At 44.6% G+C, this 26711-nt stretch overlaps 1 protein-coding gene across 1 annotated transcript in view; it reads right to left on the bottom strand.

Annotated features, from left to right (window-relative positions):
* Nucleotides 1-25908, bottom strand: part of GNMT (glycine N-methyltransferase) — a 34370-nt gene extending 8462 nt beyond the window's left edge. The window contains exon 1 of the mRNA XM_075204531.1: nt 25601-25908. Coding sequence (XP_075060632.1) covers nt 25601-25806 — 206 coding nt within the window. The 5' untranslated portion in view covers nt 25807-25908. The remainder of the gene's footprint in view (nt 1-25600) is intronic.
* Nucleotides 25909-26711: the final 803 nt, after the last annotated feature.

Below are 26711 nucleotides of genomic sequence, written 5' to 3'. Positions count from 1 at the left end.
ACAACTGGGGGGGGTACAGACACAACTGGGGGGTGTTACAGACACAACTGGGGGGAGGTACAGACACAACTGGGGGGTGTTACAGACACAACTGGGGGAGGTACAGACACAACTGGGGGGGTACAGACACAACTGGGGGGAGGTACAGACACAACTGGGGGGAGGTACAGACACAACTGGGGGGAGGTACAGACACAACTGGGGGGGGTACAGACACAACTGGGGGGGGGGTACAGACACAACTGGGGGAGGTACAGACACAACTGGGGGGAGGTACAGACACAACTGGGGGGGGTACAGACACAACTGGGGGGGTACAGACACAACTGGGGGGAGGTACAGACACAACTGGGGGGGGTACAGACACAACTGGGGGGAGGTACAGACACAACTGGGGGGAGGTACAGACACAACTGGGGGGAGGTACAGACACAACTGGGGGGAGGTACAGACACAACTGGGGGAGGTACAGACACAACTGGGGGAGGTACAGACACAACTGGGGGAGGTACAGACACAACTGGGGGGAGGTACAGACACAACTAGTAAGAAAACTGAATCCATCCGATTTGATATTAACAGAAATTTTAGGAATGAATGATTGGTAGAACATTTTGTGTACCAGGACCATAAGATTAAGTTTTGATATTGTTATATCTCAGTACGTGAAGTATCTGATTACTTATGTTGTTGTGTTGGATGTGAGAGGGTGAATGTTGTGTTGGATGTGAGAGGGTGGATATTGTTGTGCTGGATGTGAGAGGGTGAGTATTGTTGTGTTGGATGTGGGAGGGTGAATATTGTTGTGTTGGATGTCGGAGGGTGAATATTGTTGTGTTGGATGTCAGAGGGTGAGTATTGTTGTGCTGGATGTCAGAGGGTGAGTATTGTTGTGTTGGATGTGAGAGGGTGAGTATTGTTGTGTTGGATGTGAGAGGGTGAGTATTGTTGTGTTGGATGCGGGAGGGTGAGTATTGTTGTGCTGGATGTCAGAGGGTGAATATTGTTGTGTTGGATGTGAGAGGGTGGATATTGTTGTGCAGGATGTCAGAGGGTGAATATTGTTGTGTTGGATGTGAGAGGGTGAGTATTGTTGTGTTGGATGTGAGAGGGTGAGTATTGTTGTGTTGGATGCGGGAGGGTGAGTATTGTTGTGTTGGATGTCAGAGGGTGAATATTGTTGTGTTGGATGTGGGAGGGTGAATATTGTTGTGTTGGATGTGGGAGGGTGAGCATTGTTGTGTTGGATGTGAGAGGGTGAATATTGTTGTGCTGGATGTGGGAGGATGAGTATTGTTGTGTTGGATATGAGAGGGTGAGTATTGTTGTGTTGGATGTGAGAGGGTGAATATTGTTGTGCTGGATGTGGGAGGGTGAATATTGTTGTGTTGGATGTCGGAGGGTCAGTATTGTTGTGTTGGATGTGAGAGGGTGAGTATTGTTGTGCTGGATGTCAGAGGGTGAATATTGTTGTGTTGGATGTGAGAGGGTGAGTATTGTTGTGTTGGATGTGAGAGGGTGAGTATTGTTGTGTTGGATGCGGGAGGGTGAGTATTGTTGTGTTGGATGTGAGAGGGTGAATATTGTTGTGCTGGATGTGGGAGGGTGAATATTGTTGTGTTGGATGTCGGAGGGTCAGTATTGTTGTGCTGGATGTCAGAGGGTGAATATTGTTGTGTTGGATGTCAGAGGGTGAGTATTGTTGTGTTGGATGTGAGAGGGTGAGTATTGTTGTGTTGGATGCGGGAGGGTGAGTATTGTTGTGTTGGATGTCAGAGGGTGAATATTGTTGTGTTGGATGTGGGAGGGTGAATATTGTTGTGTTGGATGTGGGAGGGTGAGCATTGTTGTGCTGGATGTCAGAGGGTGAGTATTGTTGTGTTGGATATGAGAGGGTGAGTATTGTTGTGTTGGATGTGGGAGGGTGAGTATTGTTGTGTTGGATGTGGGAGGGTGAGTATTGTTGTGTTGGATGTAAGAGGGTGGATATTGTTGTGCTGGATGTCAGAGGGTGAATATTGTTGTGTTGGATGTGGGAGGGTCAGTATTGTTGTGCTGGATGTCAGAGGGTGAATATTGTTGTGTTGGATGTCAGAGGGTGAGTATTGTTGTGTTGGATGTGAGAGGGTGAATATTGTTGTGTTGGATGTGGGAGGGTGAATATTGTTGTGCTGGATGTGAGAGGGTGAATATTGTTGTGTTGGATGTGGGAGGGTGAGTATTGTTGTGCTGGATGTGGGAGGGTGAGTATTGTTGTGCTGGATGTGAGAGGGTGAATATTGTTGTGCTGGGTGTGAGAGGGTGAGTATTGTTGTGCTGGATGTCAGAGAGTGAGTATTGTTGTTTTGGATGTGGGAGGGTGAGTATTGTTGTGTTGGATATGAGAGGGTGAGTATTGTTGTGTTGGATGTGGGAGGGTGAGTATTGTTGTGTTGGATGTGGGAGGGTGAGTATTGTTGTGTTGGATGTAAGAGGGTGGAAATTGTTGTGCTGGATGTCAGAGGGTGAATATTGTTGTGTTGGATGTGGGAGGGTGAGTATTGTTGTGTTGGATGTGGGAGGGTGAGTATTGTTGTGCTGGATGTGGGAGGGTGAGTATTGTTGTGTTGGATGTGAGAGGGTGAATATTGTTGTGCTGGATGTCAGAGGGTGAATATTGTTGTGTTGGATGTGGGAGGGTGAATATTGTTGTGTTGGATGTGGGAGGGTGAGCATTGTTGTGCTGGATATGAGAGGGTGAGTATTGTTGTGTTGGATATGAGAGTGTGAGTATTGTTGTGTTGGATGTGGGAGGGTGAGTATTGTTGTGTTGGATGTGAGAGGGTGAGCATTGTTGTGCTGGATATGAGAGGGTGAGTATTGTTGTGTTGGATATGAGAGTGTGAGTATTGTTGTGTTGGATGTGGGAGGGTGAGTATTGTTGTGTTGGATGTGGGAGGGTGAGTATTGTTGTGTTGGATGTAAGAGGGTGGATATTGTTGTGCTGGATGTCAGAGGGTGAATATTGTTGTGTTGGATGTGGGAGGGTGAGTATTGTTGTGTTGGATGTGGGAGGGTGAGTATTGTTGTGTTGGATGTGAGAGGGTGAATATTGTTGTGCTGGATGTGGGAGGGTGAATATTGTTGTGTTGGATGTGGGAGGGTGGATATTGTTGTGCTGGATGTCAGAGGGTGAATATTGTTGTGTTGGATGTGGGAGGGTGAGTATTGTTGTGTTGGATGTGGGAGGGTGAGTATTGTTGTGTTGGATGTGAGAGGGTGAATATTGTTGTGCTGGATGTGGGAGGGTGAATATTGTTGTGCTGGATGTGGGAGGGTGAGTATTGTTGTGTTGGATGTGAGAGGGTGAGTATTGTTGTGCTGGATGTGGGAGGGTGAGTATTGTTGTGTTGGATGTGGGAGGATGAGTATTGTTGTGCTGGATGTCGGAGGGTGAGTATTGTTGTGTTGGATGTGGGAGGGTGAGTATTGTTGTGTTGGATGTAAGAGGGTGAGTATTGTTGTGTTGGATGTGGGAGGGTGAGTATTGTTGTGTTGGATGTGGGAGGGTGAGTATTGTTGTGCTGGATGTGGGAGGGTGAGTATTGTTGTGTTGGATGTGGGAGGGTGAGTATTGTTGTGTTGGATGTAAGAGGGTGAGTATTGTTGTGTTGGATGTGGGAGGGTGAGTATTGTTGTGTTGGATGTGGGAGGGTGAGTATTGTTGTGCTGGATGTGGGAGGGTGAGTATTGTTGTGCTGGATGTGGGAGGGTGAGTATTGTTGTGTTGGATGTCGGAGGTTCAGTATTGTTGTGCTGGATGTCGGAGGGTGAGTATTGTTGTGCTGGATGTCGGAGGGTGAGTATTGTTGTCCTGGATGTGGGAGGGTGATAATTGTTCTGTTGGATGTGGGAGGGTGAGTATTGTTGTGCTGGATGTCGGAGGGTGAGTATTGTTGTGCTGGATGTCGGAGGGTGAGTATTGTTGTGCTGGATGTCGGAGGGTGAGTATTGTTGTGTTGGATGTGAGAGGGTGAATATTGTTGTGTTGGATGTGGGAGGATGAGTATTGTTGTGTTGGATGTGGGAGGGTGAGTATTGTTGTGCTGGATGTCGGAGGGTGAGTATTGTTGTGCTGGATGTCGGAGGGTGAGTATTGTTGTGTTGGATGTGAGAGGGTGAATATTGTTGTGCTGGATGTCGGAGGGTGAGTATTGTTGTGTTGGATGTGAGAGGGTGAGTATTGTTGTGTTGGATGTGAGAGGGTGAGTATTGTTGTGTTGGATGTGGGAGGGTGAGTATTGTTGTGCTGGATGTCGGAGGGTGAGTATTGTTGTGCTGGATGTCGGAGGGTGAATATTGTTGTGTTGGATGTGGGAGGATGAGTATTGTTGTGTTGGATGTGGGAGGGTGAGTATTGTTGTGCTGGATGTCGGAGGGTGAGTATTGTTGTGCTGGATGTCGGAGGGTGAGTATTGTTGTGTTGGATGTGAGAGGGTGAATATTGTTGTGCTGGATGTCGGAGGGTGAGTATTGTTGTGTTGGATGTGAGAGGGTGAGTATTGTTGTGCTGAATGTGGGAGGGTGAGTATTGTTGTGCTGGATGTGGGAGGGTGAGTATTGTTGTGTTGGATGTCGGAGGGTGAGTATTGTTGTGTTGGATGTGAGAGGGTGAATATTGTTGTGCTGGATGTGGGAGGGTGAGTATTGTTGTGTTGGATGTGAGAGGGTGAGTATTGTTGTGTTGGATGTGAGAGGGTGAGTATTGTTGTGCTGAATGTGGGAGGGTGAGTATTGTTGTGTTGGATGTGAGAGGGTGAATATTGTTGTGTTGGATGTGAGAGGGTGAGTATTGTTGTGTTGGATGTGAGAGGGTGAGTATTGTTGTGCTGAATGTGGGAGGGTGAGTATTGTTGTGTTGGATGTGAGAGGGTGAGTATTGTTGTGCTGAATGTGGGAGGGTGAGTATTGTTGTGTTGGATGTCGGAGGGTGAGTATTGTTGTGCTGGATGTCGGAGGGTGAGTATTGTTGTGCTAGATGTCGGAGGGTGAGTATTGTTGTGCTGGATGTCGGAGGGTGAGTATTGTTGTGCTGGATGTCGGAGGGTGAGTATTGGCAACTTCCATGTGAGTTTGTTGTCAATCAAAGTTCTTATATGTGACTGTTTTTTTCAAGTCAAAGGAATCTATTTCTGATACAAAATTCCTCTACAGGCCGTGTCCATTAATAATGTGACGTTGTGGCTTCTAAAGACCACCCTGGTGTGATAATATTTCCTTTGTGTGTGTCTGTGGTCCAGTGCAGGGGTCGGAGGGTTCCTTGGTCTATCTCTTGTGTTGATAACTCCAGGGGGTTAAATGTATCAAACTGAGAGTTTTCCGGCTGGTGTGATACGGAGTACAAGGTAAAGAGTTTATATGCAGACTGGACACACAAAGACTAGTACACACACCAGAGCTAAGGAAAGGGGGTGTTACATACAAAAACAAGTTTCATGCATTAAAACAGACTTTAGTGACTATTTTACAGTCCTGTAATGTGTTCAGTCATGTTTGTTACTTCTCTATTATAATGCCACGTGTACTGCACGGTTAGGGGCAGACAGTAGTGAAGTCTATGATGGAACAATATGTTGATTTTAGGGATGAGCGCGCTCGGATTTCTGAAATCCGAGCCCACCCGAACGTTGCGGATCCGAGTCGGATCCGAGACAGATCCGGGTATTGGCGCCAAATTCAAAAGTGAAACTGAGGCTCTGACTCATAATCCCGTTGTCGGATCTCGCGATACTCGGATCCTATAAATTCCCCGCTAGTCGCCGCCATCTTCACTCGGGCATTGATCAGGGTAGAGGGAGGGTGTGTTAGGTGGTCCTCTGTGCTGTTTAGTTCTGTGCTGTTTAGTTCTGTGCTGTTTAGTGCTGTGCTGTTTAGTGCTGTGCTGTGCTGTGCTGTGCTGTGTTCTGCAGTATCAGTCCAGTGGTGCTGTGTGCTGTGCTCTGTCCTTCTGAGGTCAGTGGTGCTGCTGGGTCCTGTGCTGTGTCCTGTTCAGTCCAGTGGTGCTGTGTCCTGTGCTCTGTGCTTCTAAGGGCATAGTTATTTCCCCAATATTCCCCTGTGTTTAAAAAAATAAAAAAAAGTTTTTTTTATAAAATACCAAAAACTACTTTAATATTTTTTAATTACCACAAAATTTTCACAACCAATCCTGCAGTATAAGCCCATTGGTACTGCAATATTACCAAGTTCACACATTCAGCAGTAAAAGTCCAGTGGTACTGCAATATTACAAAGTTTACACATTCTGCAGTATCAGTCCAGTGGTGCTGTGTCCTGTGCTCTGTCCTGCTGAGTTCCGTAGTGCTGCTGGGTCCTGTGCCGTGTCCTGTTCAGTCCAGTGGTGCTGTGTCCTGTGCTCTGTGCTTCTAAGGGCATAGTTATTTCCCCATTATTCCCAAGTTTGTAAAAAATAAAAAAAAAGTAAAAAAAAATAAAAAAATTAAAAAAAAAAAAAAATATATAATAATTATAACCAAATTTGCAAAACCAATCCAGCATTATAAGTCCATTGGTACTGCAATATTACCAAGTTCACACATTCAGCAGTAAAAGTCCAGTGGTACTGCAATATTACAAAGTTTACACATTCTGCAGTATCAGTCCAGTGGTGCTGTGTCCTGTGCTCTGTCCTGCTGAGTTCCGTAGTGCTGCTGGGTCCTGTGCCGTGTCCTGTTCAGTCCAGTGGTGCTGTGTCCTGTGCTCTGTGCTTCTAAGGGCATAGTTATTTCCCCATTATTCCCAAGTTTGTAAAAAATAAAAAAAAAGTAAAAAAAAATAAAAAATTAAAAAAAAAAAAAATATATATAATAATTATAACCAAATTTGCAAAACCAATCCAGCATTATAAGTCCATTGGTACTGCAATATTACCAAGTTCACACATTCAGCAGTAAAAGTCCAGTGGTACTGCAATATTACAAAGTTTACACATTCTGCAGTATCAGTCCAGTGGTGCTGTGTCCTGTGCTCTGTCCTGCTGAGTTCCGTAGTGCTGCTGGGTCCTGTGCCGTGTCCTGTTCAGTCCAGTGGTGCTGTGTCCTGTGCTCTGTGCTTCTAAGGGCATAGTTATTTCCCCATTATTCCCAAGTTTGTAAAAAATAAAAAAAAAGTAAAAAAAAATAAAAAATTTAAAAAAAAAAAAATATATATAATAATTATAACCAAATTTGCAAAACCAATCCAGCATTATAAGTCCATTGGTACTGCAATATTACCAAGTTCACACATTCTGCAGTATCTTGTGCTACATATAATGGAGACCAAAAATTTGGAGGATAAAGTAGGGAAAGATCAAGACCCACTTCCTCCTAATGCTGAAGCTGCTGCCACTAGTCATGACATAGACGATGAAATGCCATCAACGTCGTCTTCCAAGCCCGATGCCCAATCTCGTAGTACCGGGCATGTAAAATCCAAAAAGCCCAAGTTAAGAAAAAGTAGCAAAAAGAGAAACTTAAAATCATCTGAGGAGAAACGTAAAGTTGCCAATATGCCATTTACGACACGGAGTGGCAAGGAACGGCTTAGGCCCTGGCCCGTGTTCATGACTAGTGGTTCAGCTTCACCCACGGATCTTAGCCCTCCTCCTCCTCCCCCCCCCTACAAAAAATTGAAGAGAGTTATGCTGTCAGCAACAAAACAGCAAACAACTCTGCCTTCTAAAGAGAAATTATCACAAATCCCCAAGGCGAGTCCAAGCGTGTTGGTGGTTGTCAAGCCTGACCTTCCCATCACTGTACGGGAAGAGGTGGCTCGGGAGGAGGCTATTGATGATGTAGCTGGCGCTGTGGAGGAACTTGATGATGAGGATGGTGATGTGGTTATTGTAAATGAGGCACCAGGGGGGGAAACAGCTGATGTCCATGGGATGAAAAAGCCCATCGTCATGCCTGGTCAGAAGACCAAAAAATGCACCTCTTCGGTCTGGAGTTATTTTTATCCAAATCCAGACAACCAATGTATGGCAATATGTAGCTTATGTAAAGCTCAAATAAGCAGGGGTAAGGATCTTGCCCACCTAGGAACATCCTCCCTTATACGTCACCTGAATAACCTTCATAGTTCAGTGGTTAGTTCAGGAACTGGGGCTAGGACCCTCATCGGTACAGGGACACCTAAATCCCGTGGTCCAGTTGGATACACACCAGCAACACCCTCCTCGTCAACTTCCTCCACAATCTCCATCAGATTCAGTCCTGCAGCCCAAGTCACCAGCCAGACTGAGTCCTCCTCAATACGGGATTCATCCGAGGAATCCTGCAGCGGTACGCCTACTACTGCCACTGCTGCTGTTGCTGCTGTTAGTCGGTCATCTTCCCAGAGGGGAAGTCGTAAGACCGCTAAGTCTTTCACCAAACAATTGACCGTCCAACAGTCGTTTGCCATGACCACCAAATACGATAGTAGTCACCCTATTGCAAAGCGTATAACTGCGGCTGTAACTGCAATGTTGGTGTTAGACGTGCGCCCGGTGTCCGCCATCAGTGGAGTGGGATTTAGAGGGTTGATGGAGGTATTGTGTCCCCGGTACCAAATCCCCTCGAGATTCCACTTCACTAGGCAGGCGATACCAAAAATGTACAGAGAAGTACGATCAAGTGTCCTCAGTGCTCTTAAAAATGCGGTTGTACCCACTGTCCACTTAACCACGGACATGTGGACAAGTGGTTCTGGGCAAACGAAGGACTATATGACTGTGACAGCCCACTGGGTAGATGCATCCCCTTCCGCAGCAACAGCAACAGCTGCATCAGTAGCAGCATCTACAAAATGGCTGCTCATGCAAAGGCAGGCAACATTGTGCATTACAGGCTTTAATAAGAGGCACAACGCTGCCAACATATTAGAGAAAATGAGGGAAATTATCTCCCAGTGGCTTACCCCACTTAGACTCTCATGGGGATTTGTGGTGTCAGACAATGCCAGTAACATTGTGCGGGCATTAAATATGGGCAATTTCCAGCACGTCCCATGTTTTGCCCACACCATTAATTTGGTGGTGCAGCATTACCTCAAGAGTGACAGGGGTGTGCAGGAGATGCTTGCGGTGGCCCGCAAAATTGCTGGACACTTTCGGCATTCAGCCAGTGCCTACCGCAGACTAGAGGCACATCAGAAAAGCTTGAACCTGCCCTGCCATCACCTCAAACAAGAGGTTGTGACGCGCTGGAACTCCACCCTCTATATGCTGCAGAGGATGGAGGAGCAGCAAAAGGCCATTCAGGCCTACACAGCCACCTACGACATAGGCAAAGGAGTGGGGATGCGCCTGAGTCAAGCGCAGTGGAGACTGATTTCCGTGTTGTGCAAGGTTCTGCAGCCATTTGAACTTGCCACACGAGAAGTCAGTTCCGACACTGCCAGCTTGAGTCAGGTCATTCCCCTGATCAGGCTGTTGCAGAAGCAGCTGGAGAAAGTGAGGGAGGAGCTGGTAAGCCATTGCGATTACAGCAAGCATGTAGCTCTTGTGGATGTAGCCCTTCGTACGCTTTGCCAGGATCCGAGGGTGGTCACTCTTTTAAAGTCAGAGGAATACATTCTGGCCACCGTGCTCGATCCTCGGTTTAAAGCGTATGTTGTGTCTCTGTTTCCGGCGGACACAAATCTACAGCGGTGCAAAGACCTGCTGGTCAGGAGATTGTCCTCTGAAGAGGACCGTGACATGCCAACAGCTCCACCCTCATTTTCTTCCACATCTATGGCTGCGAGGAAAAAGCTCAGTTTTCCCAAAAGAGGCACTGGCGGGGATGCTGATAACATCTGGTCCGGACTGAAGGACCTGCCAACCATTGCAGACATGTCTACTCTCGCTGCATTGGATGCTGTCACAATAGAAAAAATTGTGGATGATTACTTTGCTGACACCATCCAAGTAGACATGTCAGACAGTCCATATTGTTACTGGCAGGAAAAAAAGGCAGTTTGGAAGCCCCTGTACAAACTGGCTCTATTTTACCTGAGTTGTCCCCCCTCCAGTGTGTACTCGGAAAGAGTTTTTAGTGCAGCGGGGAACCTGGTCAGTGAGCGGCGAAGGAGGTTGCTTCCTCACAACGTTGAAAAAATGATGTTTATAAAAATGAATAATCAATTCCTCAATGAAGTACAGCACTGCCCTCCAGATACTACAGAGGGACCTGTGGTTGTGGAGTCCAGCGGGGACGAATTGATAATGTGTGATGAGGAGGAAGTAGACACTGTAGGGGGAGAGGAATCAGAGGTTGAGGATGAGGACGACATCTTGCCTCAGTAGAGCCTGTTTAGTCTGTACAGGGAGAGATGAATAGCTTTTTTGGTGTGGGGGCCCAAACAAACCAATCATTTCAGTCAAAGTTGTTTGGTAGGCCCTGTCGCTGAAATGATTGGTTTGTTAAAGTGTGCATGTCCTATTTCAACAGCAGACCTCTCAACTGCAGCTCATCCCTCCTCTGCGGGGATAATGTCTCCTGTGCTCTGACACGTCACTCTGTGTACTCTCAGCCTCAGGATCTGACACTACAGCTACCATGCCTCTTGTAGCAGCCCTCACTCCAGGGCCTCTTCCATGTGCAGTGTCCCCCTCTCTCTTGGGTTCACTATAGTGGCATGGAGTTCTCCCCCTCATCCAGGGCACACATTCCTTGCCCTGGCTCAGTCACCACGCTCAGACTTCCAGGCAATGCTGGGGGAGCCTGGGAGCTTCCACCCCAGGTCCCCAGCTACAACTCTCCTCTCCTGTGTCTTCTCTCTCTTTCTGACACTTGAAAGATCGTGCCTTTAAATGAAAAAGTCAGTCTTGATTGCACGACTATGTGCAAGTGCAACAGGGACATTTTTTTGGGTTTACAAAGTCAAACAGTAACACTACGACCCTGTCTGTCTGGGGTCTGTCAATGACGAATTGTCTGGAGCATGTTTTGAGGAGGTATTGTGGCCCCGGTATCAAATTGGGTACCGGGGCCACCCCACTATGCAGTCCAGATACTTGTTTGGTGGAATTCCGACACGTGGAGGGTTTTTTAATTATATTGTGGCCTCGGTACCAAATTGTGTACCGGGGCCACCACACTACGCAGTCAAGATACTTGTTTGGTGGAATTCAGACCAGTTGAGGGTTTTATTATTATATTGTGTGGACCACTCTATCTATACCACACTACAACTCTATACCACTCTATTTCCTACTTTAATTCTATTTAATTCTATTTCCTACTTTAATTCTATTACTAATTAATTAACATAAAGAGGAACCAAAAAAACCAATTTTACCAAAAGTATAATATGACTTAGACTTACAAACACTACACTTGAAAGATCGTGCCTTTAAATGAAAAAGTAAGTCTTCATTGCACGACTATGTGCAACAGGGACAGTTTTTTTCTTTACAAAGTCAACTAATAACACTTGGACCCTGTCTGTCTTTAACATACTTAATGGGATCTCAATGACGAATTGTCTGTAGCATGTTTGGAGGAGGTATTGTGGCCCCGGTATCAAGTTGGGTACCGGGGCCACCCCACTACGCAGTCCAGATACTTGTTTGGTGGAATTCTGACACGTGGAGGGTGTATTTATTTTATTGTGGCCCCGGTATCAAGTTGGGTACCGGGGCCACCCCACTACGCAGTCCAGATACTTGTTTGGTGGAATTCTGACACGTGGAGGGTGTATTTATTTTATTGTGGCCCCGGTATCAAGTTGGGTACCGGGGCCACCCCACTACGCAGTCCAGATACTTGTTTGGTGGAATTCTGACACGTGGAGGGTGTATTTATTTTATTGTGGCCCCGGTATCAAGTTGGGTACCGGGGCCACCCCACTACGCAGTCCAGATACTTGTTTGGTGGAATTCTGACACGTGGAGGGTGTATTTATTTTATTGTGGCCCCGGTATCAAGTTGGGTACCGGGGCCACCCCACTACGCAGTCCAGATACTTGTTTGGTGGAATTCTGACACGTGGAGGGTGTATTTATTTTATTGTGGCCCCGGTATCAAGTTGGGTACCGGGGCCACCCCACTACGCAGTCCAGATACTTGTTTGGTGGAATTCTGACACGTGGAGGGTGTATTTATTTTATTGTGGCCCCGGTACCAAATTGTGTACCGGGGCCACCACACTACGCAGTCAAGATAGATAGATGCGTATCATAGATAAAGTACATTCAGTGGTGTGGGGCAAATTGAAAAATATTCAAAATGCACTGACATTATCAAAAACAAGAGGTTGTCACATGCTAAAACTCCAACATGTATATGATGGAGAGGATGGAGGAGCAGCCGTATGTGTAGTGTAATGCAGACCTGTTGAAGGTTTTTTATATATTTTATTGTGGTGCCCAGTGCCCACTCCTCTACGCAGTCCAGGTACATTTATTGGTGCGAATCAAACAAGTTGATGGTTTTCTTATTATATATATTGTGGTGACCCACTCCTCTACGCAGTCCAGGTACATTTATTGGTGCGAATCAAACAAGTTGATGGTTTTCTTATTATATATATTGTGGTGACCCACTCCTCTACGCAGTCCAGGTACATTTATTGGTGCGATTCATAAAAGTTCAGGGTTTTTAAGATATTGTGGTGACCCACTCCTCTACGCAGTCCAGGTACATTTATTGGTGCGATTCATAAAAGTTCAGGGTTTTTAATATATTGTGGTGACCCACTCCTCTACGCAGTCCAGGTACATTTATTGGTGCGAATCAAACAAGTTGATGGTTTTCTTATTATATATATTGTGGTGACCCACTCCTCTACGCAGTCCAGGTACATTTATTGGTGCGATTCATAAAAGTTCAGGGTTTTTAAGATATTGTGGTGACCCACTCCTCTACGCAGTCCAGGTACATTTATTGGTGCGAATCAAACAAGTTGATGGTTTTCTTATTATATATATTGTGGTGACCCACTCCTCTACGCAGTCCAGGTACATTTATTGGTGCGATTCATAAAAGTTCAGGGTTTTTAATATATTGTGGTGACCCACTCCTCTACGCAGTCCAGGTACATTTATTGGTGCGAATCAAACCAGTTGATGGTTTTCTTATTATATATATTGTGGTGACCCACTCCTCTACGCAGTCCAGGTACATTTATTGGTGCGATTCATAAAAGTTCAGGGTTTTTAATATATTGTGGTGACCCACTCCTCTACGCAGTCCAGGTACATTTATTGGTGCGAATCAAACAAGTTGATGGTTTTCTTATTATATATATTGTGGTGACCCACTCCTCTACGCAGTCCAGGTACATTTATTGGTGCGATTCATAAAAGTTCAGGGTTTTTAAGATATTGTGGTGACCCACTCCTCTACGCAGTCCAGGTACATTTATTGGTGCGAATCAAACAAGTTGATGGTTTTCTTATTATATATATTGTGGTGACCCACTCCTCTACGCAGTCCAGGTACATTTATTGGTGCGATTCATAAAAGTTCAGGGTTTTTAATATATTGTGGTGACCCACTCCTCTACGCAGTCCAGGTACATTTATTGGTGCGAATCAAACCAGTTGATGGTTTTCTTATTATATATATTGTGGTGACCCACTCCTCTACGCAGTCCAGGTACATTTATTGGTGCGATTCATAAAAGTTCAGGGTTTTTAATATATTGTGGTGACCCACTCCTCTACGCAGTCCAGGTACAATTATTGGTGCGAATCATAAAAGTTCAGGGTTTTTAATATATATTGTGGTGACCCACTCCTCTACGCAGTCCAGAAAGATACCTTGTTGCAACGTTTTGGACTAATAACTATATTGTGAGGTGTTCAGAATACACTGTAAATTAGTGGAAATGCTTGTTATTGAATGTTATTGAGGTTAATAATAGCCTAGGAGTGAAAATAAGCCCAAAAACTTGATTTTTAAACTTTTTATGTTTTTTTCAAAAAAAATCCGAATCCAATACCTTAAATCCGAACCGAGACCTTTCGTCAAGTGTTTTGCGAGACAAATCCGAACCTCAAAAATAACGAAAATCCGGATCCAAAACACAAAACACGAGACCTCAAAAGTCGCCGGTGCACATCCCTAGTTGATTTCAGAGGTAATTTATTGTTTCTGAATATTCCCAAGTCCCCAAGTTGTAAAATATAAGTCCTTAACCAATTAAACAGCTATCTGGCTCTAATTAGATCAAACACATAATGAATATCTTAGAAACAAATATTTCTTCTGCTGAAAACATGGAGCCGTATACAAGTCTCTTATGTTTATGGAACCGCCAGGCTTAATTTCATACTTGCCAACTCTCCCGGAATGTCCGGGAGACTCCCGCATTTTGCGAGAGTCTCACGGACTCCCAGGAGATTGTGGCAATCTCCCGCATCTGGCAGAATTCTGCCAACTTCCTAGTGAAGTGGGCAAAATTAGGTCCACAACACTGCGATTCACCGGGAATCGTGGCGTTTGGCCCCGCCCCCTACTGTCAAATGACGTGTCTGCGTCATTACGTCACAGGGGCCAAAATGATGCAGATTTTGGAGCCCCGCCCCCATCACGCCCACCTCCCCCGGCAGGCTCCTGGGGCAAGTCTTCAGCAAGTTGGCAAGTATGATTAATGTACCCCTAACCGTAGGGCTGAAGCCTGGATCCTGCAGGAAGATGTGACAGAATAGAGATCACTTATCTGTGCTGCTCGTTCTCATGTTCACTTCAGCTCAGTTTATCCATTTAGGTTTCAGCTCAGCAGAGTTATAATGATCAGTAACATCCAGGAAATAATACTCTTTATGACTATCTCTGCACTTTATTATTGCTGTTTCATCAGGGAAATTTTGTTTGTCCAGTTCAGGCATCCTGAGCTCTTTTGTAGTTTAGTATTGCTGGGATCCAGTAATTCCTCTTTAGGAGCTGCAGAGTGGTAGATATACAATATATACATATATATATATATATATATATATATATATATTGTTGTAAGGTTAGAGGTGCCGTCTCCTGGGGTAAACGGCAGCACTTCCCAGGCAGCAGCCAAGTAACAGCGCTCCAGTCCAGCGCCTCGGTACAAGTAGCCACAGATAGTTTTATTTAGCAGCTCAGCTGCAAGAGCCGGCATAGCTCTCGGTAGAGCATCAAGTTTTAATCTGAGGCTCAGTGGTTACACTTCTGCCTTACAGCACTGGGGTCATGAGTTCAATTCCTGACTATGGCCTTATCTGTGAGGAGTTTGTATGTTCTCCCCGTGTTTGCATGGGTTTCCTCCGGGTGCTCCCGTTTCCTCCCACACTCCAAAAAAACATACTAGTAGGTTAAATGGCTGCTAACAAATTGACCCTAGTCTGTGTGTGTGTGTGTGTGTGTGTTAAGCAATTTAGACTGTAAGCTCCAATGGGGCAGGGTCTCTGTACAGCGCTGCGGAATTAGTGGCGCTATATAAATAGCTGATGATGATAAACTCAAAATAAACAAAAAATAAACATAAAAGCTAGACTGTCAGGCTCTAACTAATACAATAAGGAAATCCCTCTCTGAAGTGGAAGGACCTAGTGTTCCACACACACAAAATAACAGACCTTACAGGTAACAATGTCAGTGTCTCTCAGCGGGCCTCTGATCTGTTGCCCAGGTAGTGAGAGACTGAGGGAAAAGCCTCACACTCTTTTATCAGCACATCACAGATGCAACTGATGATTACCAGCAGAGTGTCTGGTAAGTTGGAATCCCTGCAATGGGCCTAATAATCATCGTCATCACCATTTATTTATATAGCGCCACTGATTCCACAGCGCTGTACAGAGAACTCACTTACATCAGTTCTTGCCCCCTTCAGGCTTACAGTCTAAATTCCCTAACACACACACACACACACACACACGCAGACAGAGAGACTAGGGTAAATTTTTGATAGCGGCCAATTAACCTACCAGTATGTTTTTGGAGTGTGGGAGGAAACCGGAGCACCCGGAAGAAACCCACGCAAACACGGGGAGAACATACAAACTCCACACAGATAAGGCCATGGTCGGGAATTGAACTCATGACCCCAGCGCTGTGAGAATGAATGCAGCCCACCCCTCTCGCTCTCCATTCATAACCCCAGGGACCCTTACACCGGCATTTTGCGGAGGGGGGTGAAGAGAATGCTCACAAACTTTGGTGGCCAATCGCTAGGCAGCCTGTTGCTGTATGGGGTCCCAAAGTGCTGTGCGGCAGAGAGGAAGTCCCTTCACTCCCTGTCTGCCTGATGTGAGGAGCGATGCTGAGAGCAACTAAAGGTGAGTGAGGGGAGGGCTGTCTATCCTGTCCATACTAAACTATAGGGGGGGCTGACTATACTAAACTACAGAGGGGGATGCCTATGCTAAACTATAGGGAGGCGGGCTGCACAGAGAACACTATAGTAAGGGGGGCTACTATAATGTGTGAGGGAATGGGGGGTTGTCTTAATAGTACATGGGTGGAAGGCAGACTATTAATGTAATGGAGGAGTGCAGGTGGGGGCTATTTATTTAATGGATGGTATTTTATATTATTGATAATGGAGCAATTAAATGTATTGGTGGGGCCTATTAAATTAAGATGAGGTGACAACACCTTTAATTTAATGCTGGGGTGGTCTGGGTCTATAATTGAATGTGCGCTGAGTGTGGGGAGGAGGGCTATCTATTAAATGTGAATATGAATTATTTAATGCTGGGAATGGTCCTGGGAAATGGTTGCTGTGAAGATACGCGGTTCCCAAATCACTCGGACACGGTATTAGGGGAAAAATAGATGGATGATTTATTCTGCAGAACAGGATTAAATACAGCACAGTCCCGTAATGATAGCAGGTCCAACAAGTGAGGAAATCAGTACAAATACATCCAGTGAGATATGTTCCACAGCACATCTCTGGCAGAGCATCACCTCTTGGCCCAAGTCAGTCACTTACATGTCCAGCTTCCCGGGTAGCCTCTTTTATCACCTCATAATCCCATCTTCGGATCTGCCTGCCCAGGGGAGTTGCAAAAGGTCTCAATTGGTGGGTTTCTCACACTATCCAGCCCCCTCTTCTACCTCCCCAGGTGTCCTCTCTCAGGTGACCCCTGCTGGGCTTGGCTCCTGGCAGTCTGTAGAGCTCACTAGTGGACAATAGGGAGCGAACAGAAATAACAATGGTAACTTAATTCCCTTAACTCCTGAGTGTTCCCTGTTGAGGTGGAATGTAACCCCTGAAGTACTTTTCCAAGGTGATGTTATAGTTACATCACTGATACTTTCTGATAACAACATGGCTGAAAAGTGCAGTTCAGGTATGGATTAGATTAAGGGGTTGTAACACCATACACCATGCCCGTTGCTGTACAGTTGTATTAAACATAAATGCTAGAAATTTATTGCTGGGGCTGTTTGGAGGGAGGGTAATAGGTTTACTTATTAAATGGGAATACTTTCAATTTAATGTTGGGTTTAGTTGGAGGGAAATATTTATCAAATGTTTATTTATCAAATTATCTATTTATCAAATATTTAAACTATTACTTTCATTTTGGGGCTGGAGAGAGGCCTAATTATTAAATGTGGGTGCTGTTAGTTAATGCCAGGGATAGTTGGAGTTTTCTAATTTTCATGAACCCATTTTTTCTCCCCAAAAAGGCCTCCAAGGATCCAGACAAGCAGCAGCTAAAGACACAGCAGCCACAGGTGGTGACAGTGACAAGAACAGGTAGGAGAGAGCAGGACAGTCTGCCAACTGCCCTGAATATGGTGGGGCAGCCCTGAATTTGGGTGACACTTGGGAGGTATGTCCCACTCACACCGTACTGCTGGTGGAGGCAGAGCTGTGTGCACCTAACAGTAGTGCTCTCAGTATTGTCTGTGTATTGTATAAAATTTGTCTAAAATGATAATAAATGTCTTAAGTGCACCAGGCTCCCCAACACCCCCTTTGCAGCGCTACATGATATTAGGTGGGAATCAATCATTGGTTTCCCCCGTGGGCCCTTCATGCCCCAGTCCGACACTGTATATATCACCAACATTGTGATTTCTGTGCAGAGCTGCAGTGTTACCGTCCATGACCTCTGCCTGTGGGTCACTGTTCTGAGCTTGTCCTATGTTTGTACATCCTGGTTCTGGCAGCTGGCCCAGAACTGTGTTTGTGTCTGAACAAAGTGGAGACAAAGATAAGTCAGACCCTTGCCCATATTTACGTCATCAATGCACCGATTCATAGATTCTTCATGTCCTGAACACCCAGGGAGTGAGACGTGTGTGTGTACATACTGTATATATATATATATATATATGTTTGTTTATTTCTTTGTATCTTCCACAGCTGTGAAGATAATGCTGCCAAATCTTACATAATTATTTAGTATCGAAAAAGTAACCTATTAGCGCAGATAGCAGCAATGTGACAAAGTGACAGAGCAACAAATATTGAAAATATAATTTTTTGGTTGCAAACAATTGTTTGACTGCTGGAAGAAAACCTCAACACAACACAACATAACGACAAAGCTGAAAAACTATGTGAAATCCTTCCGGACAAACCATCTATTGTACACAGAAAAGTAAACAGTCTCAGGAACCATCTTGTCCCTAGTTTCTGACCCCCTGTCATAAAAACAGACGTCTGAGACTTGGTTAGGAGAGAAAAACCAGGTTCCTTCCACTGTTATTGGGGTCTTGCTTGCAAAACTTGTAGACAAACTAAAATGTTCTGCAAACTTTTTTTTTATTGTCCTGTTTGTTTATTTAATTTAAAAAAATGTGATCAGAACATTGGTGTATTTTCTAATTTAAAAACAATTTAAAAAATGATAAAGGTATTAATAATACATGAAAGTAATTTATCCCTGGTGCACTACAGGTCCCAGGACGGTCAGGTTGCCATTAATTAGCACTAGTACTACAAGCACAAACATACTCCATGGCTGCAATACCATGCTGGGACTTATAGTGCTCCTAACGGACACGTACATACAACACAGGCACTGTATGAATGAATTACAGACATATTATTGGTGCAAAATCAGCTCCTAAGAAATCTCCTGCAAAATAAAGTCGTGCATCCATAGTTATAACTATACCAATGCCGAGCGTACTGTTACGTAAGTGAGCCATATGGCGAAAAGTCTAAATCCCTGTGGTCGGGCGCAGTGAAACACTGCGTCTATTTTGTGCGACATAAACCACTTGCGACAGAATTCATCTAGCTGTGTATCATGAGATCCGCTGCTTGTTGTATTCTGCCGTTTGTACGTTGCGTTTATCTGCATAGATTACGTTACGCAAGTTGCGCTGAGAATGCGTTCACTGGTGAATCAGGCCGTAATGTTTGAAGTATTTGTTCACTTCTCACTTCAATCTGCAAATGATGGTAACTGAGAGGTTCTCAGTGGCTACATATTCACAGTCATCAGGAGAGCGAGGTCGACAGCTGATTACCCCACCTATCACATCATCATCATCATTTATTTATATAGCGCCAGCAGATTCCATAGCGCTTTACAATTAGGAACAAACAGTAATAAAACGATACAGACAGAGAGGTAAGAGGGCCCTGCTCACAAGCTTACAGTCTATGGGATCCATTCATGTACCTGGGCTTATCAGCTATGATTTGACAATTTCGACCAAACAAGTTGCAGGATTAATGACACTACTGTCTCCGATTGTGTATGAGATCAGTGTACTCTATGTGCAATACCATAACTTTATTTTACCAATGAACTGTAAACATATTACCTCTACAATGATTGGCTCTGTTATTAGCATCACACTCAGACCACTATGACTACGGTCATCAAGAGACCATAGCTGATAGAGGATTGCCCTTCCAATCAGAGTCTGCCATAATGAGTATAAATACTTGCACTTTACCAGACTACACCTATCCCTGAGGAAGCTCGATTACCTGAGCGAAATGCGTTGGTATTACCACTTACCCTGCAGTATGTAAAGACTTTATTCCTACCTTGCCTACCATCTATCACTTGTTCATTCATTCATCTGACTGGGATGAAAGTGTCTGTTCTCTGCCGTCCAGCACCCGACGCGGAGTAAGGAGGCAAAGTGCTTTACAGAGTGATCCACAGGCCCCACACTGCCTAAGGCACAGTGCTTCTGTGAATCCGGCTCCTCTCACACACACTATTGTGACTACATAAAGAGCTGCTGGGAATTTCAATTTGCACCATTCCCTCAAGCGGTAAAAGGATTCCTACAAACAATCACTTCCATGCTCACCTGCCATTCATGTATTTTTTTTATGTTGCCCAATGCATAAATAAAGTTCTTAAAAAGAGTTCTGACACTAATGAAGAATGACCCTGTAATGTGTTATAAATGAGAGATACATCTGCTTATGTTTTCTTTTTACTAAAGGAGATCTCCACAAAAAAATGCATTTTCCCTGTTTAGTATGTGGAGCAGCTGCCTCCTCACAAGAGAGCGGGCCCCCTCAGCGGCATGGGCCCCTCCAGGGCTATGGTCCCCTCAGTGGCATGGGCCCCTCCAGGGGTATGGGCCCCTCAGCGGCATGGCCCCTCCAGAGGTATGGGGCCCCTCTGCGGCATGGCCTCTACAGGGGTAGCTCCTCCACTGTCCTGAATACTATTATCATCATCACCATTTATTTTTATAGCGCCACTGATTCCGCAGCGCTGTACAGAGAGCTCATTCACATCAGTCCCTGATGTCTATGTCAGAAGCTGCCGTAAATAGAATGCGGTAAATTAATCTCTGTTAGTATAAGAAACAATTTGTATCATGTCAACTCCACGTACTCAGTGATGATGACACTGTAAGAGGTGGGCAGTGTACACAGCAGTACTGAGCCACTAACAACCAGGAGGAATGGATGTCCGCAACATGCTCCTTTTATAAAGTAAAGCCCATGTGATGGATGCTGTTGTTTTGTGATTGGCTCATCACAATGTCTGTAACAATTCTAACTTCAGTGTTGTCAAGGCCCCTCCCATATGAGATAACCAAATAGATGACAGCTGGAAGGGACAGTTGCCCGAACTGAAGAGGCTTCTCCATGAATGACTGCCCCTCTCATGTGTCTATAGACAGGTGCTGAACACAGTTGGTCTCTTGATCACTGTTCCATCCAATATTTTAATAGCATCAGGAATGTTCTCCAGTGAGCAACATTTTTTGTATATTCTCATTTTATTGAGGATTTGCCCTAGACCACAACCTCCGCAACAGAAAGAAAGGAACCTGGTGATATAGGAGAACTGGGAAGACAAACAACGTGGAATGGATGAGGGTGAAGAGTCAGAGGGAGGAGGAACCTTTTAGGAAATATATATTTGCTATTCAATTTAGTGCGCTCTGGCAGAAACACTTTCAACCTGATGAACTTGTGAAAATTATGATCAAAGTTGTGGAACTTTCTTAAGAAAGAGACCTGTCCCCAAAATGGAGTGAACAGAGAAGTCCCCCAGAATCTTCCAACGAGGCCAGAAGAGAAAGGATCCCTTATCAGCCATGTAAAAGAGAGACTATTAAATAAGAAGAGATTTATAATGATTAGTTTCTTTGTATTCTGACCATCGAAGTCAGGAATTATCAAACTCCCTAATGAGGATCGTTAGATGACAATGTGAGGTCCTCTATGACCAGACACAAAGCTGGTCTATTGAACTATTCCTTTAAGATTGGGGGGAAATGAAAATCTGCAGAAGGTGGGCAGATCCTTTACTGCTACAGAAGATATTTCTTATACCTGGAAATCAGAATACTTATTAAATTATAGAGCCAGGACTCTGGTCCTACTGGCCCTTCTTCACTCACAATATAAGCTGCTACTTTTAAAATACTGGGCTAGCATGTGCTAAGCACACCAAACATGGAAAGAGCTACCAAAACCAGCAGCAAGTGCTCGGTGCCCCAGGAAGGTGGCTTGGACATCTAAACCATCTGGCGAGGAATTTAACAACTGAGACTCGTGAGAAACAAACCTGAGTAAATTGAAAACGTTTTAACCATTGAGAATGATTAAATGGCCCAGCAATGTCCTCTCTCGTGTTTGTGTATAATTAGGCATCCAGAAAATAGACTTTCGACCAGAAATTTGTACATTTTTGAGATTACGTTTTGGAAAATTTTCTACCATACAAAGATCCTCAAATGGAGACAACTCTCTCCCCAGGACTGAAAGTGAAGTTCTCTTGTTCAAAAAATGTCTAACCTGAAGATATGACCAAAAGCCCCAAGTGGATAGAGAGAAAAATTCTCTTTGAGCTTCGGGAAAGTTTGAATTCCATTTGGGCCTCCCACACAAAAGATCCCGAGTACTCCCGTCCACAATCACACCATAAGAGGGTCCATGACGTTCTTAGCAGGAGGTCAGAGTTTAACACTAGGGGTGTTAAGGGGGATAGGTTGTGAGCAAAGCGAACAGTCGTCAGTAAAGTGGGTATGTTTGTGAAAATTAGTGAGTGTGGATTTATTTTGGGAGTGGTGGTATTTTGTTTTGTTATTATCCTTTCAAATAATGCATACAACTATGGGACAGTATAACATAAAACATCATGCTGAACTAATCATGCCTACATAGCAAATGGCTGACAGTGTATCAGTGACACAGTACAGGGTGTTACATCAGTGTATCAGTGACACAGTACAGGGTGTTACATCAGTGTATCAGTGACACAGTACAGGGTGTTACATCAGTGTATCAGTGACACAGTACAGGGTGTTACATCAGTGTATCAGTGACACAGTACAGGGTGTTACATCAGTGTATCAGTGACACAGTACAGGGTGTTACATCACTGTATCAGTGACACAGTACAGGGCGTTACATCAGTGTATCAGTGACACAGTACAGGGCGTTACATCAGTGTATCAGTGACACAGTACAGGGCGTTACATCAGTGTATCAGTGACACAGTACAGGGTGTTATATCAGTGTATCAGTGACAGAGTACAGGGCGTTACATCAGTGTATCAGTGACAGAGTACAGGGTGTTACATCAGTGTATCAGTGACAGAGTACAGGGCGTTACATCAGTGTATCAGTGACAGAGTACAGGGTGTTACATCAGTGTATCAGTGACAGAGTACAGGGCGTTACATCAGTGTATCAGTGATACAGTACAGGGCGTTACATCAGTGTATCAGTGACACAGTACAGGGTGTTACATCAGTGTATCAGTGACAGAGTACAGGGTGTTACATCAGTGTATCAGTGACAGAGTACAGGGTGTTACATCAGTGTATCAGTGACAGAGTACAGGGTGTTACATCAGTGTATCAGTGACAGAGTACAGGATGTTACATCAGTGTATCAGTGACAGAGTACAGGGTGTTACATCAGTGTATCAGTGACAGAGTACAGGGTGTTACATCAGTGTATCAGTGACAGAGTACAGGGTGTTACATCAGTGTATCAGTGACACAGTACAGAGTGTTACATCAGTGTATCAGTGATACAGTACAGGGTGTTACATCAGTGTATCAGTGACACAGTACAGGGTGTTACATCAGTGTATCAGTGATACAGTACAGGGTGTTACATCAGTGTATCAGTGACACAGTACAGGGTGTTACATCAGTGTATCAGTGACACAGTACAGGGTGTTACATCAGTGTATCAGTGACAGAGTACAGGGCGTTACATCAGTGTATCAGTGACAGAGTACAGGGCGTTACATCAGTGTATCAGTGACAGAGTACAGGGCGTTACATCAGTGTATCAGTGACACAGTACAGGGTGTAACATCAGTGTATCAGTGACACAGTATAGGGTGTTACATCAGTGTATCAGTGACAGAGTACAGGGTGTTACATCAGTGTATCAGTGACACAGTACAGGGTGTTACATCAGTGTATCAGTGATACAGTACAGGGCGTTACATCAGTGTATCAGTGACAGAGTACAGGGCGTTACATCAGTGTATCAGTGACAGAGTACAGGGCGTTACATCAGTGTATCAGTGACAGAGTACAGGGCGTTACATCAGTGTATCAGTGACACAGTACAGGGTGTTACATCAGTGTATCAGTGACAGAGTACAGGGCGTTACATCAGTGTATCAGTGACACAGTACAGGGTGTTACATCAGTGTATCAGTGACAGAGTACAGGGTGTTACATCAGTGTATCAGTGACAGAGTGTTACATCAGTGTATCAGTGACAGAGTACAGGGTGTTACATCAGTGTATCAGTGACACAGTACAGGGTGTTACATCAGTGTATCAGTGACACAGTACAGGGTGTAACATCAGTGTATCAGTGACACAGTATAGGGTGTTACATCAGTGTATCAGTGACAGAGTACAGGGTGTTACATCAGTGTATCAGTGACAGAGTACAGGGTGTTACATCAGTGTATCAGTGACACAGTACAGGGCGTTACATCAGTGTATCAGTGACACAGTACAGGGTGTTACATCAGTGTATCAGTGACACAGTACAGGGTGTTACATCAGTGTATCAGTGACAGAGTACAGGGTGTTACGTCAGTATATCAGTGACACAGTACAGCACTGTATTAGATCAGGATGTAAGAGCTGTGTATTAGTGGTAGGACATCAATGAGGTGATTGAGCACTATATTTGTGAAACAATGGGGTGATGTGAGAGTACAGTGTGATAGAGCTGTATGTTATTAACAGTACTGACTGGTAGAGCATTATACAATAGATCAATATTTTAGTATTAATCTTTGTGACTTCTCTTGTCTCCAATATAGTAGAGCCAGACACGATAGTCTGGTATTTTAGAGCAGCATATTAGTGATAGAAATAGGTGATAGAGCTGTGTGTTTGTGAGAGCATGGGGTGATAGGGCAGCACGCTAATGACCGTACTGGAGATATGACAAAAAAGCAGCACATTAAGGAGAATACAGGGTGATTGAGCAGGTTATTGTGAGAGTGGAGCGTGATAGAGCTTAATTTTTGTATAGTGGTGGAAATATTGAGTGATAGAGTGGTATATTAATTATAATACTGGGCGATGGAGAAGATAATTATTGAGATTACAGTGTGATTGAAATGCATATTAGGAATAGAACCAAGGTACAGATATGTGTATTAGTGACAGCTCTGAGACAGTACAGACGATAGAGCCTGTATCAGTGATAGCTCAGTGTGTTACAGATAAGATTGGCTGATCACTGCAGTAGACAGGTCAGTGTGTTACAGATAAAATCGGACAATCAGTGCAGTAGACAGGTCAGTGTGTTACAGATAAAATCGGACAATCAGTGCAGTAGACAGGTCAGTGTGTTACAGATAAAATCGGACAATCAGTGCAGTAGACAGGTCAGTGTGTTACAGATAAAATCGGACAATCAGTGCAGTAGACAGGTCAGTGTGTTACAGATAAGATCGGACGATCACTGCAGTAGACAGGTCAGAGTGTTACAGATAGCATCGGACAATCAGTGCAGTAGACAGGTCAGTGTGTTACAGATAAGATCGGACGATCACTGCAGTAGACAGGTTAGTGTTACAGATAGCATCGGACAATCAGTGCAGTAGACAGGTCAGTGTGTTACAGATAGGATCGGCCCACAGTGCAGTAGACAGGTCAGTATGTTACTGATAATAGCGGCTGATCAGAGCAGTAGACAGGTCAGTGTGTTACAGATCGGACGATATTGCAGTGTACTAGTGACCTCCTCTCACCCAGTGCCACAGGCGACGTCCAGCACTGTCTGACAGCCATGACTCTGCAGCAGGGACAGGATCCAGGACCGATATTCATCTGTGCGACTTCTCTTGTCTCCAATATAATAGTGCCAGACACGAGCTGCTCGGCCATCAGCATACTGATCCGGAAGCCCCTCCGCTGCTACCCCCAGAGAGCGGGTCCGGTACACACTGTCCACCATGGTACCTACCTCAGTATCTGCTGCAACAATGTATCCGCAAGTGTCAGCACATACTGCAGGTTACACACTACACACTGCCAGAGCCAATGGCTGCACCGCTCTCCCAGACACCCCCTATACAGACAGACTGTCATCACTAATACCCCTCCACCAATCATAGCTGGGGCAGCTGCAGAGCTTCTCACAATGCACACAGTGACACACCTTCCGGCCAGCCAATCACAGCGGGGGCATGGCAGAGGACTGGTGAGGACTGTTTAATATTGAGAGATAAGTCTGATTATTTAACATGGTGAAAAGAAATGTCCAGTTTGTATGAATGTTCAGGTGCTGTTCATGGCACATGTGTGAGAGAGAGGAAGAGACAAGAGGGGGATATATACACTGATGCAGTATTTGGATAGGTATCCTGTGCACCAGTGTCAAAAAACTGAATATCTCAAAGTGCTTTTTTTTAATTCATGGGGTAAATATATCAATCTGCGCTTTTTGCAAGTCCACGATATTCTGCAAAGCAAATTTAAAACGGCAATGTCTTCACAGGCAAGTTTTGCCTGTTTGGTATGCTGTTATCTTCACAGCTTGTCATTGCTAGCCTTTGCTGCAAGGTATTGGGACTGATTGATGTTACTGATCATGTGTTTAACCATATATAATCAGTGTCCTATAGCTGCATTAGATTGTGTGTGTCTAGCTCTAAGTGTGTTTAGTTACAAGTGTACTAGAATTATATTGCTTAATTTAGAGTTATTCTGGAGTTAAAGCAGACATAAAATGGAGAAGAACATGCTACCCAATACCATTGCTACAGAAGTTCATAATCTGAATTGCTTTTTGTTATTTGATATTTAATTTATAGTTTGCTTAATAATTTCTCACTGTCTTTATAATGTGCTCTCAGTGGT

The sequence above is a fragment of the Mixophyes fleayi genome, chromosome 3, assembly GCF_038048845.1.
Source record: "Mixophyes fleayi isolate aMixFle1 chromosome 3, aMixFle1.hap1, whole genome shotgun sequence".
NCBI classification, from domain to species: Eukaryota; Metazoa; Chordata; class Amphibia; order Anura; family Limnodynastidae; genus Mixophyes; species Mixophyes fleayi.
The sequence above is the reverse complement of the archived record's forward strand: the minus strand, read 5'-3'. Positions and strand labels throughout refer to the sequence as shown.